Source organism: Poeciliopsis prolifica, unplaced genomic scaffold, assembly GCF_027474105.1.
Source record: "Poeciliopsis prolifica strain line A6 unplaced genomic scaffold, Auburn_PproV2 SCAFFOLD057, whole genome shotgun sequence".
NCBI classification, from domain to species: Eukaryota; Metazoa; Chordata; class Actinopteri; order Cyprinodontiformes; family Poeciliidae; genus Poeciliopsis; species Poeciliopsis prolifica.
In genome coordinates, this window is record NW_026562432.1 from 2,657,674 (window position 1) to 2,671,324 (window position 13,651).

Consider the following 13,651-nt stretch of genomic DNA (forward strand, 5'->3'; position numbering starts at 1 on the left):
AGAGAGAGAATGGAGGAAGAAAGAGGGAAAATAGGAAGGATATTTCTTTCTATTTCTCACTTGTCATTTCAGAAAAAGCTCACAAGGCTTACTTTGTGGCATTCTAATCATAATTGCCAATCCTGAATACAAATCTCTCAGCGCCAAACATGCCGAGTGAAACTGAAATGACAAAATGAAGCTCATATAACGGTGTAATCAAAGTTACATTCAGGAGAAAAAAGATAAGCAGGGAAGGGGGGGAAGAGGGAGTTCTTCCCTAACCAGCAGGAGATGAGGATCAGGGGCCAGTTATTAGCTTGGCCAGGAACAAAGGGCCCCAGTGTTGCAAGGTGGCTTATGCCTCAGACAGTTACTGTACCTTTCAAAACTAATATGTAACCATATCTGTTTTAAAAGGATGATTCATATTACTGTGAATTCATGGGAAAACTTGTTCCCATCTCTGTGACCCAGGAAACTCAAATCCCACTTGTAGTAAGCCCTCAACACACACGCACACACACACACACACACACCCTCAACACACAGACACATTCACTTCAACTGCATGCCTGGCCTTTAACAAAAAATATCCCATTTAAAAAGATAGGCACATTAAATTTTTGTTATGATGTCAAATATCCTCAGCTTTTTTTTGACAGAACAATGGAGCTGATTGTGCTTTAATGCTACTGAGGCGACTGGAAAAGGTCAGCGCGGGCGTGGCCGGGCGCACAAGGACAGCACTGACTGAAAATTGGGTTATATGTGATCAACTAAGTTATTAATCAGATTAAAATGGATTCCCTCTGCCTGCTGTTTAACTAGGCAAGAGGGAGGGAGGGGAGGAAAAAAAAGAGAAAGAAATAAAGACGGCGCAAAGAGGGACAGAGATGCAGAACAAATAGGCCAGTGTTTACACATCCAAGAGCAAAGAAAGCCATTGTGTTGGGAAACGCTCGCAGATGAGTTCCCGATAAGGGCCGGGGCCCTTCTGAACATCCCGGCGCACGGAACCCGGCTGTCTAAAAGCATGTGCCCTTGCCACAGATGCCCCCTCGTCTCATCCAGGTAACCTCTCTAATCCTGATTAAATCACTGTAATTAGAATAAGCAGCGTTCCTCCACCCCCATATTTCCCTAATAAAACAATGCAGCCGTTTAAATCCAGTCGGTGGGATTTGCAACGCAACAATGCAGTTTATATCCATCTCTGCTGAGGAATTAAGTGTATTTTCTAACTGCTAATGTTGTAACGTTGCGGGGTGATTTGTTTCGACGCTCGCTATTCTTATTCCCCCTGCGGTTTTGTTCTGCCCCCCATTCCTCCCTTTTTTCTCTCTCCCTCACCAACTTTATTTATTTGGCTTTTATTTATTTGCTTGTCTGCGCTTTCTTTTTTTTTTAGATGTTAAATCAAACAAGATTTTTTTTTACTTCTTATTTTTTTAGCAAGTGGTCTGGATCATTCCCTGCGACGGGGAAATAACGCAACTTATTTGTCCTTAATTGCCACAGAGCTTTTCAAACACAGCAACTTGCCGCCTGTGAGTCTCTACCTGTGTATATTTTTTTGTTTTTATTAGTATCGCGGCACGGCTCCATTGATGTGGAATCGCAGAGGAAATAAAAGTTGACATAGTTTCTTCGTTTTTTTATAATTTTTTTTTTCCTGTACCCCCACAATCCCTTGTTTTCCTCCCCGCTCTGCCTTGCTCTCTGTTGTTTTTTATATATCTGTATTTTTCCTTGAAGTTGCTGCGGCATTGTCTCATTATGTGTCGACTTGCTTTGTAAGTGTAGTTATTATGCCTGTGTGTCTTTTCCTGGCAGTGCTGTTTTCTTTCAATCTCTCTCTCCTCTCTCTCTATCTAACACACACACACGATGTGCTGTCTCTCTCTGTTTCTTCCTCGGAGGATGAGGAGCTTTATGAGTACAACTCCTCTGAGGCATCCTCTTCACATCTCCAGGGCGCCTGGGGAAGGGAACGCTGCATTCTTAAGAGGAGCAACTCAAACTGAACAAAGTCTACAGGAGTCAAGGAAGAAAAGCAACAAACAGCAAACTAACGAGATGGGAAGTAGCGATCATGTCAAATATATCGGGTTAGAAGGCTAATTTATAACCCATTGTTTAATGTTTTCCAATATCAAATACTCTGCAAACTCACAGTGGGTGCAACAACATATACACATGAAAGCGCTTTATTTGCACAAATATATAAACTCACATACGTATGCTCACTGCGACTGTTCTCACGCTGGTTTCTCCACATCCCATCTCTGTAACACTGAATGGAATAATTGTCATGCAACTTTGCAATCATCCACCATTCGTCTCCATTTTTCTTATGAAGTGCAACTCGATCCTGCCTCTCATTCACTGCGCTGTACTTACAGGAAACACGATGTGACCGGTATTATTGGTGGTATTAGTAAGAATGGCTGAGAAAAGCCAAGAAAGGAAGAATACGATGCCGTTTCAGATAGAAGCTTTCAGCAGCCCACTGATATATGGGAATTAGTAAGTGGGGGGGGATATTTTTAGAGAGTGAGAGCAACAGGTTTGCAGCTCGACAGCAGCTATTACATTTGATTGCTCCTTGAAAACTACACTATTTTGCTCTTTTGGGTGACAAGGTGATAATGCACCTCTGCACATGTTAAATTGGTAATATCACCACACGTGGGAAATAGCACCTTGCCTTCACCAGCCGTCAGAACTGTCACTCTGGCACGGCAGAGGTGCACAATGGGAGCTTGAGGAAGCGCATCACCCACAGTAGTCTTCCTCTAAGTAAAACACAGACACAGACACACACACACACACACATGCAGACAGACAGAAAGAGAGACAGACAGACAGGCCTCCAGATGGCTTACTCACTGGAGAAGCCCATGCCCTCAAGCAACAAGCAAAAGAAAGAAAGACTTGAGAGTGAGAAAAACAGAAAAAGGATGGATCCTGGAGTGTGGGAAAGTGAAATGCAGGAATTTGAAGGGGGGCAGGTGTGGGGGGGGACCCAGTGAGCTTGTATCGGTCCAAACAGAGAAACATCAGTTATTTCCATCTGGGCACTCAGATGTTGGTTCAGGTTTTAATTAAGTTAGTCTGGTTACCAGAAAAAAAAATGGCTGAATCAGACATGACTAAACCATTTAATCATTTGATCTGTTGGGGAAAAAAAGAAGGGAAATTGGACAATCAGTTTTTGTTTTCATTGAAAATTTTAGAAAAGTTTTGGAGCTCCTCTCATTTTTAGCAGAAGGATGTATGTCATGTTTAAATGGGTATGTTTCTGCGAAAGAGCATTGATACGTTGAGACAGGAAATATCTGGAATTAGATCGTTTAATAAAAGAAATGAAAAACAAGAGTAACCTGAACATGTTAGAGTGAGTTTAATGATCCTGCTGACAGTAATTGGGTCAACTGGAGGTCTGCAACTAATTGAGCAAATTTTCCCAATGTGGAAGAAAATTGTCCATGTAAATTTTGGTTTACTTGCATTTATATGCAAACCTCCATGTGAAAAACTTGTGCTAGGCAGTAAACCATTCAGCTAGGCGTGACAAATAAACCAACAAAGATTACACCAATTTATCTAAAATGGATGCTTTTAGAAATTTGAAGGAGGTATCCAGAAGAAAACTATCAAAAGATGACACAACCCTGTCAGAAATGTGTAAAAGTTATGCAAGCTTCATAAATTATATCTCTTGAGGAGACCTACCTAAAGGTTTTGTAACATTGATGCAGTTACTTGTCACAAAGATCATGCATTAAAAACAGTTTATAACAGCATATTTGTCATAAAATGGCTGAGCGAGAGCCTTTATTTTTCTCTAACACAAACAAAACAGCAATTATTAGGAGAACTACAGAGTATACCATAAGAGTCCTTGATATACCGATGGGTCTAATTGAACACATCCAAGCACTTCCCTGGCTTCTTTCTTTTGCCTACTCCTCTAATTCTAAGAGGTGCTCAGCTATGAGCGCTGCCATTTTCTGCTCTAAAATCCTCCGAGCACGACGCTCTCCAGCTTGTCAGTCTCAACCTTCCAAAGTCCCACACCACATTTAATATATTAAGTGAACAAGGGGGTTGAGGTAACGTGAGTAATACAACGTGAGGAGCAATGTTCGCAAGCAGACCTGGCGTGTACAGCAGTGTTTGAATAATGTAATACTTCATGTTTGATAATGCATAGCTATAGATAGGTCTACAAGCGTAGCCAAGTATTGATTGTGTTAAGCACACCTAGAGTACAGCAAATGGTGTGGGTATATATCAATCTTTACTATGAACTGTACTTAAGTAACCAGATACCTTGTCTGATTACAGAAACTTCTGGGCCACTGATGCTGCTAATGACATTTATTGATAAACCTAATTTTCAGGGCCAGTTTGAGGTATGCTTTAATATCACAGACAGGTTGAGTGTGTGTTTGTATAAATTCTCACATCTTCATCTATATCTGTTATGAGTCAAAGTGCAACTAGACCCATGTATACTGTGGCCCGTTGTGCCTCCTCCTGGCATACTAATGAAGAAGCGGTCAGTCCAGACGTGCAACGCGTGCCCTACGACGCTTCCCGCACATTCAGGGGAGAATTTCGATATTAATGATTTATGCCATATTTGCATACAAACCTAATGCAAACCCACTCAAGATAATCACATTTTGCCAGGTCTGAATTGAATTTTACAGACGTCTGCGCTGCTACCCCCACCTTCTTCTTCGTCTTTTTTTTTTCCACCCACCATGTAACAGTGGAATGTGTGTCTCTTTTTTTCTTTTTTTTGTTCAAGCTGCGGGTGACCCCCCAACACAAGGGGTTTACAAGTGGACACATAAAGAAGGACTGTAATAGTGCATTTTACTGAGACAAGTGTGCCTATTATTTCCCTTCCAGCCACGCAGCAGTAGCGTATGAACCAGGACTGGCAGAAACTGGAAGGATAATAGCACACACTGACAGCGTTGTCAACGAGGACGGTAAAAATGTTATTTTGTCCTGAAAACAACATATCCACGCTCTTCCCTTATGCTTCTATTTCAACTCATTTCAACTAGTTGAAATATACAACCCAGACTTTTTTGTAGGGAACATTTGATGATGACTGCAACCAAACTGAGCTACTAGTTGAAGTATATTTCAGCCGAACACAGAAACACAATCAGAACATTTTTGCAGATCTTATCAGTTAAACATAAACTGAAGAATTATAGCTTAAGAAACAAGAAGAGACCAAATGCATTGACAGTAAATGACTTTTATGGCCAACAGTTTTAAACAACTTTTTTGCCAAATAAATAAAAAAAAATATTTAACAGTTAATGTGAAGTATCTTATATAGAATTACTAAAACACTTATGAACCTAAGCACTTATAAGTTATTTTTTTCCCACCTTTAACTAATCAAAATCCTGTTTACATCTGGAAAAGAATTTCCATCGGACCCGACTTATGGTTTTGCTTTACAAAGTGATTTTCATATTATTGCAACACAAAGTTTATGCGATTTGTGAAATAATTCAGAAAAATGTTTATTTTAGTATTATTGAAAAGCTGCACAAGTATTTCCAGAGTTTTGTCTTGGAGAAGCTAAATTATCACTTTTATCTCATTTACATTCTAGGACTCCTAAAAAAAATAATTTGCTTTTACTCATATTCTCTATAATGCCTCAATGTGATTATTAGTGCAGTAAAAAAAATAAAATAAAAGCCTGAAATTCAAAGTTAAATATTCATAACGCCAAACACAGCTATCCACTTTACATTTCTAGCTTCCAGATTAATGCATGTTTGAAATTTAGGACAGTCTGTTACAAAGGCTTTCTCTCTTTTTAAGAATACTTCATAGTCACTACTATCTTATTTTCTTGTGCCCATAAATAAGGAGCCTTCTGTCTAGTTGCAGCCATTTAGTTTTCTTTTTGCTTTGGACATAACAAAAAAAATCAATGATTTTTATTAAAACTAATGAAACATTCATTGACATTAACTATGTGTCACACTGGCTCATGGATACCGATGTCCAACAACTCTCGTTTTCACTCTCTTTTTACACAGACACTTAGCAACTAGCGAGTACTGTAAAAAAAAAAAAAAAAAAAAAAAAGAAAATACGGAGGGTGAGATAAAAATACTTTTTTTTCTTCAGTCTCAAGGATCAGCTATAACCTTAGCAGAATCATGAAAGCTGACAGTTCATTTTTCACAGGGTCATAGATCGACGAATCTTATAAAGTAATGGGCTTTTGGGAGCCGGCTTTATGAGGGCTAAGATGGTTAAGAGACATGTGGAGGAGATGGTACAGGGAACTGAGGTCCTGCTCTGACTCATTCAGGGTTATTCCCCCCATGCTGAGGAGCAGGAGGGAGGAACTGCACTCCCAGTAATATAAACGTGTAATAAAGATTAATCTGTTGCTAGTCGCCAGGCTGATAGCTTCTAAACTTGCTTGAAATAAGGCTCAAATCACTTCAGGGCCAATCTTGAGATATTTAGTGAGTGTTTGGGACTACCTTTGTGGGTGTCAAGCAAAAAGTAAAGGGTTTATGCATTTGTGAGCTTTGGGGTTTATGTGTATGCAGGGATCCTGCAATTTAATCTACCTTATAAATTTTGTTTTATGCAGGTATAAGGCTTTTGTTTTTGTGAGGTTGTTTGTAAATGTGTGTGTGGTTTCCAGTATTAACTATGCGATGAGGTATCACACATGCTCACCGGTTCCATCAGACCTCTTCATGCCGCTCGTGATTGATCCGCCACTTCCGCCTCCCAGGCCATTGAACGTAGTGGTGGAGTCGTTACTGTAGGCTCGGAGGACAGACAGCATGGTCATTTGCTGCTCCATGTGGGCCTGTGGATCAGCCTTCACAAGTCCCGATGCACCTTCTGAGGACAGGAGGCCCAGGCCCTGCTGCCACTGCTTGTCCAGCCCCAGGGTTTGGTTCTGGACTTGGGGAACCAGAGACAGTGGATTCATGGTGGTGGAGGATGCTGGTAAACCAGCATTGCTCATTAGAGTAAGAGAAGAGTCATCTTGCAGCGGTTTGGCATGAGACTGGCTGTGGTCAGAAGCAGGACTGCCTTCTTCCTCTTTCTCCAAGTCCATTTGTTCATCATCATCTTTTTCCTCCTCTTCTTCAGCCACTCTACCGTCATCATCCTCTTCCTCTGAGTTATTCTGTAGCTGCGGTCTCTTTGGGGTGTTTGAAGGGGTCCCGCATGTGCTGTGCTCCCCAGCTTTTGTGATTTCTTCATCTGATCCAATGCGGTCATACTCAGTTTCTCCACAGGAACCCCTGTCACCAATATGGTCATCTCCAGCTGATGGTGTTCCTCCAATGACCTGATTGTGCAGTTCCAGTCCCTGCTCCGCTATATAACCTTGAAGGCCTGGGGTAACTCTTGAAGAGCCATCATACAGACCACCAAACCTCCTGAAGAAATCACTCTGGAAGGGATTGTATGGTTGTTCGATGTGGTTGTTCCAAACTCCCTGGATTTTCTCACCATCTCTGTCTGCTTCTCTCTCCAGCGCCAAAGCAGAGCTCTTGATATTGGAAGAATGAATGGTAGAGTTTGTGGGAACACCCTCTTGCTGGATCTCCTTGCCTCCATCAGCTCGCTGCATTTGGGCTTTACCCAGGTGGTTAGCTTGAAGGTGCAGAGCCATAAGCTCCAAAGAGGAAGTAGAGAAAGAGCAGAAGAGGCAGCCATGCCAAGCCACATTATCGTGAACAGTGATTGAAGAGCCAGGCAGGGATCCGGGTCCAGACTCAGGACGTACTGATACAGAAAGATCAAGAGGTTCATACTGGGACCCTGGCTTTCCAGTCTCTGAATGCTTCTTGGCTTCTGGTTTGTCATCTTTCTCTTGGTCATTTGAAACAACACGTTTGGCTTTGGGCTCTCCGTTATCATGGTAACGCTGAACTGGGAGCTGGACAGGGTTGTGGTTGTCAGCAACATCTTTCTTCATAGAGCTCAGGACAAAATTGTCCATGAAAGCTTGGAGAGAACCTTGGAAGTGGACTCCGTTCCCTATCATACTTTGGTAAGCCCTGCTCAGGTCGGAGAAGCTGGCGGCACTGTCAGCTGCTGAAACAATGGGGGATTGACCATCCGGAGTCTTCAGGTTCTCAGTTGAATGGATTGAATCAAAACGCCGATCCCCACGATCGCGATCTCGTTCGTGTGGCCCTATGATACCAGCCGATGCCCACTGATGTGGCAGCAGTGGACTAGCTCTGAAGTCCAGATTGGCTGGCATGCCCTTGAAAACATTACGGAGTACATCTGGTCGGGCGAAGATGCCACTGCCTGCTTTCCCAGGATCGTCTTTATGGTCTGAAGACGTGTTGTGGCCAGAGGACGAGCCTGATGTGTTGGAGCCGTTTTGACGTTCACGATGGTGACGCTCCAGGTGGTACTTCAGACTGGCAGACTGGGTGCCAGCGTAGTCACAATGCGGGCACCGGTAGGGTTTCTCTCCTGAGAAGCCAAAACAGACACAGAAAGAAAAAGACAAAGAAAACAGTGAATACTTAAACTGCTTATTACATTAACTCTATATCAAAATCTATTTATTGGAGCAGGGAAAGTGGACCCTCGGGTCATGTAACCTCCCTCAACAAAGAAAATTAGGTCAAATGAGCTCACCAAAAAGATGTGCATTTCATTAACCACTAAGAGAAAGGATATTTGTTCATATTAAAAATGTCAGCTTTAGGTACCTGAAAAAACATGGATTTTCAAAGTAAAAGGACATTTGAGAAACATACATAAATACTGACACAAAGAAAAGAAGAAAAAAATAAGCTACAACTAATGAACCAGAGAAGTCTTTCAATCAACAACAACTATCGGTGACTGGAAGTCTTTTGTCTTCCAGTCAGCGGTCCATCGCTGCCTGATGTCTATATAAGTGTTAATGTGCTTGTGTTAGGACAGGAGCAGGCCAGTGATCATGGGCTGATCCAGCTTCACCAAGTGAGCCATCACTCATATCAACACCATAAAGACGTTTCACTCTACCCTGCTTTCACTTCACTGGTACAAATGATAATTTCATCTGAGAACAAAACTATCTGGATGTTATCTGTTCTTTGAAGGATGTGACTAGACCTGTATTTATAACAAAATGTGCGCGTGTGTGTTTGGAGTGGGGTCACTGTCTCTGTTCTCTTGCTTTGTTTGCTCTCAGGAGTGTGCCTTGGCAGTGAGAGTGTAATTTCTCGGACATTCCCCATTTGCAGCTTCTCCTGTGGGGCCGGGGGATGTTGGGGTGCGTGTGTTTGTGTGTGTGTGGGGTGTGTGTGTGTGTGGGGGTGTGTGTGTGTGTGTGTGTGTGTGTGTGTGTGTGTGGTGTGTGTGTGTGTGTGTGTGTGTGTGTGTGTGTGTGTGTGTGTGTGTGTTGGGAGGAGGTGGAGGGCTCTAAGAGTAATGCAATCCTGACCACACTACAGCGAATCAAATAAGAATACAAACTAGGCTAAACTGCTATGTAAAAGTAATAAAAGGACGAGGGGAAAATTGCAGGCAACACATGCGGACCACATGTCTGTTTGGAGCCTGGTGATAAAGAACAATATGATTCACTACAGAGGATACAGATGAAAGTGATTTATATTACAGTAAAAGACGGGGGAATCTGTTCTGTAACATCTACATGTGTTTATTTATGCTTCACATCCATATTCATGGATATTCCTGATGATGGTTTAACTCCAACATTATTCTGCCTGAAGTAGATCTTCCATAGGAATGATACTTATGTTGAAATAGAACACATCCTGCTAGCAATTATAATAGGCTTGGCGTCTGAGCCAGATTTGGATTCATTAAACAATGAACAAAGAGGGAAAAAATGCTAAGCTTGATTTTTTTTCTTTCTTTTTCTTTTCTTTTTTTTTTTTTTTTTTTGAAACACATACATATAAAAAGTTGCCAGAGTGGAATTTCTGTAAGAGGGATAACAATAACTGTGTGTAAAGGCATGCAGATTGGTGGAAAAATAAATAAAAGGGGAATCGGATGCCTGTAGTGTTTTGCATGCACATTCTTTCTATATATTTAAAATATATGCCAATAAAATATTTAGATTATACGCATGGAAAACATTTCATAGAGAAGAAAAAAAAAAGAGCATTGTTACGCAAGGCTGGTTTGAATGATTTAAGTCGGGCTGTGTAGTAAATCATGGATATAATTAGCAAATGGCATACTGCTCAAGTAATTTATCATTATTTAGAGGGCACCATTCCAGAAAAAGACTCTGTGATCTGCAGACCTACTGCAGAGTTCTCAAATAAAGGGCCACAAACACCAACTCAATAGAATATTGATACGGGAGAGAAAAGAATAGGGGGCTATACAAAAGAAAATTGAAGGTGGAACTGCTGAGGAGTGTAAAAAGAAAGAATACGAGAAAAAAAGCAAAGAAAAGAGAAGGAGAGCATGGAGAGAGACAGATAACCCTGACTGGAGAAAGAAAGACAATGATTTGATATCTTTTCTCTTACAGCAGAGTGTCTGTGAAGCATAGAGTATATTTAAAATAAACCATACGAGATGAGCTTTTAACCCAATAAGTGCTTCTCCTGTGAGCTGCCGAACAGAGGCTCAGTGCTGATTTAATAAGGAAACGTCCCTGATGCAAATGATCATTCTCAATTCCTCTAACTGGACAAAATGATATTCTAAGAGCCAAATTAGACAGAAATTAGACTGATAAGATTTTTTTCCCATCCCTGTTTTTTCTTCCCTAATATTGTTAATGTTTAAGGGGAAAATAAAGATTTATATGCACTAACAAGATATACAGTCACTCTCAAATATTTACTCACCCCTGTTCAAATACATAATTTGTGACCTTTAATGGAACATCTTGAGAGTGCAAAAAAGGCTTTTTTTAAGAAACAGACTTAGCTTACGTTTCTCCCCAACCTTGATGTAGAATATGCTATGATTTGATCAAACCAAAGTTGAGTGTTTTGTCATATAAATAACAACAAAAAATGCCATATCCAGAGTGAAAATCAATCAATAGAATGAATAAAGTTTTGAAATGCTCCTGTTAGATTTAAAACTGAAATTGATAGAGGACTTGTGGGATCCCCTCAAGAGGGCTGTGGGTGAGAGATGTCATCACAATCTGCTAAATTTGAAGACACCTTTGTAGGTAAATTGGCCAAATCAAAATGTAATGTGCGAACAGGCTACTACCAAACACCTCTAGTTAATGTTTTCTTTGTTTTTTATTTTTTTTTATTTTTATTTTGTCCTATAGCAGAGGTGAATACCAGGGGTTTGTACACTTTCAATTTACATCCAGTGTATCTAAAGGGACAAAAACAAACCTTCCTAAATGTTTTACACATGACCCCATCCTAGTTATGCTTATAGGGCAAGGCGAGCTCAAGGCAAAAACAAATGTTCAGAGTGATCCGTTTCTGTCAGTTTTCCATTAAAATTAAGCACAGGACTATCTGGAGCAAGTGAAACAGATGACTTGTGCATTTCTGCCTCTTCTTGTGTTTATGAATGTGTGTGCGCACCATTTGGAATGTGTGTGAACACATGTTTATGCATGCGTGTCAGCTCAACACTGTGTGCACGTGTGGTGTGTGTGCGTGCTTGCGTGTATAGCTGTGTGTGTTTGTGTCTTAGAGAGCCATTTGGACTGGCTAAGACATCTGCTCCATCATACGTCAGGGGCCTGGTGTGACATCTGGGGAATATACTGTATCCTGCCTTGCAACATTACACACAATTTACTGCTAAAGGTCATTATGTACCCGTTAATCCACTTTTAATTGATATCAGCCAAACAGCACAACTTCCCAGGCACATGACAGATCATTCCTGCATCAAAGCCAGGAAACTGCTTTACGGCATTTAAAAATAGATTGGTCAACTTTTCACAATTGTTAGTCTATTTTTATTATTTATTTTTAAAAATAAATGAATAAATAAATAAATAAATGGATAGCACAGGTAGAACATTTTGTTAGCTGATTCAGAGATAAGTACTATTAAAACTGTCGAGTCTTTTTAATTAATATGCCATTAATCCTTTGAAACTAAAAGGATGAATTTTCTTTGCAATTAGCATAAATTGTTAAAAAATAAGGCAGAGATAAGATTATTTCACCAGTTATAACAAATACACTATGTTTGTATTCTTTTATATATATATATATATATATATATATATATATATATATATATATATATATATATAAAGTGTTTTACTTTACCTTTTTGTTGAAAAAAAACATGTACTTTCACATTTTTGGGTAAACACCTAGACCTTTTGAAGGTTAAGGTACCCTGTGAATATCTGTGCCTACTTGTCCATGCTTACTGCAGAGGGGGAAATGAAAGTGGCACAACTGACAGGCAGTGGTGTAAAACGTGGGTATGCACAACGTGAGCCGCATAGGGGCGCTGCGCTAAAGAGGTGGAAACATTATTATATAATGTGGCCTATAACGTGTCTGCATACACCTCAGGAGTACACAGTGGAGCACCTGCTTACTGAAATCTGGTAATGGATCTTTTTGTTTAGTTAAACCAATGGAAACATTTGATTTAGATCATAGTGACAATGAGGAAGAAATTCTTAATTACGGTGTGTTAATGGAACCCAAGCAAAAAAAAAAAACCCTTAATATCAGCATTTTAATATTCTTCCCCTTTCTGCTGTGTGTTTAAATGGTCAAGAGACATCTTATTAAAAAGGGGCACGGAAGTCTAAAAACAAAACTAGCAAAATAGCGTGAATGTGTTCAGATACCTGGGGGTAGCTATGTTATTTTTTTAAGTGAGGATCTACTAAAAGGTTATAAGCATATAGTATGTAGAGTGATGCAGAAAACCTTATGTTTGGTATAAATCCAGATTTCTTGGTCTTAGATACTGAAGCTGACAAATATCAAGAACAAAAAGGACTTCTATTGTTTTACTTTCTTCAAATAACTTCTAAAAGTGTATTTTATCTCTTTGTAATTGTTAAAATCCATGACAGTTGAATAGAAACAGAAATTTCCTGAAATGTAACGAGGGGAGGCTGGAACCAAACCTACAACCTTCTTATTGCAGGATGACTACCGTACCCAATGAGCCACAGCGTGTCACAGATTGCTATGTAAATATTGCAGTAAACTAGGAAGATATGAACGAGTCTATATGGTTTCCTATAATGAGTTTTGAGATGGTGGAAATCCTCTTTGGCCTCTCTCTTAGGTGTTTAACCAGTTTGAACCTCTTTCTCTTTTTCTGAGGTAGAGTTGTTAAGCAAACTTTTAAAATGTTGCTAAAAATTAAGATGCAAATCAGGCATGCTTCCATCTACAGGTTTGGTGCAAATACAGTTCAGAGAGTGTAATTTGGTCAGAAGTTGGCGCTACCTATGGCTATCATAAATGAGATGCAGAGATGGAAAACTAGCCTGCACCACACATCTCAGAAAAATGGATGGGAATTTTTTCTATGAAAGAACTTATCAGCAAATGTGTTTTCAACTACCTTTCTGCACATTAACTCTTTTTCAGAAAAGCCAAAAAATGACCTCAAGCAAGTAAAAAACACAAACAAAAAACTATTTTTTTTTTGCAAAACCGGGGACGTTATTTTGAAACCA

At 40.1% G+C, this 13,651-nt stretch overlaps 1 protein-coding gene across 7 annotated transcripts in view; it reads right to left on the minus strand.

The window, feature by feature from the left end:
- Positions 1–13,651, minus strand: part of znf536 (zinc finger protein 536) — a 234,300-nt gene that overhangs the window by 42,532 nt on the left and 178,117 nt on the right. For all 7 annotated transcript variants that reach the window (XM_055060098.1, XM_055060101.1, XM_055060097.1 and 4 more), the window contains one exon: positions 6,727–8,499. In XM_055060098.1, coding sequence (XP_054916073.1) covers positions 6,727–8,499 — 1,773 coding nt within the window. The remainder of the gene's footprint in view (positions 1–6,726; positions 8,500–13,651) is intronic.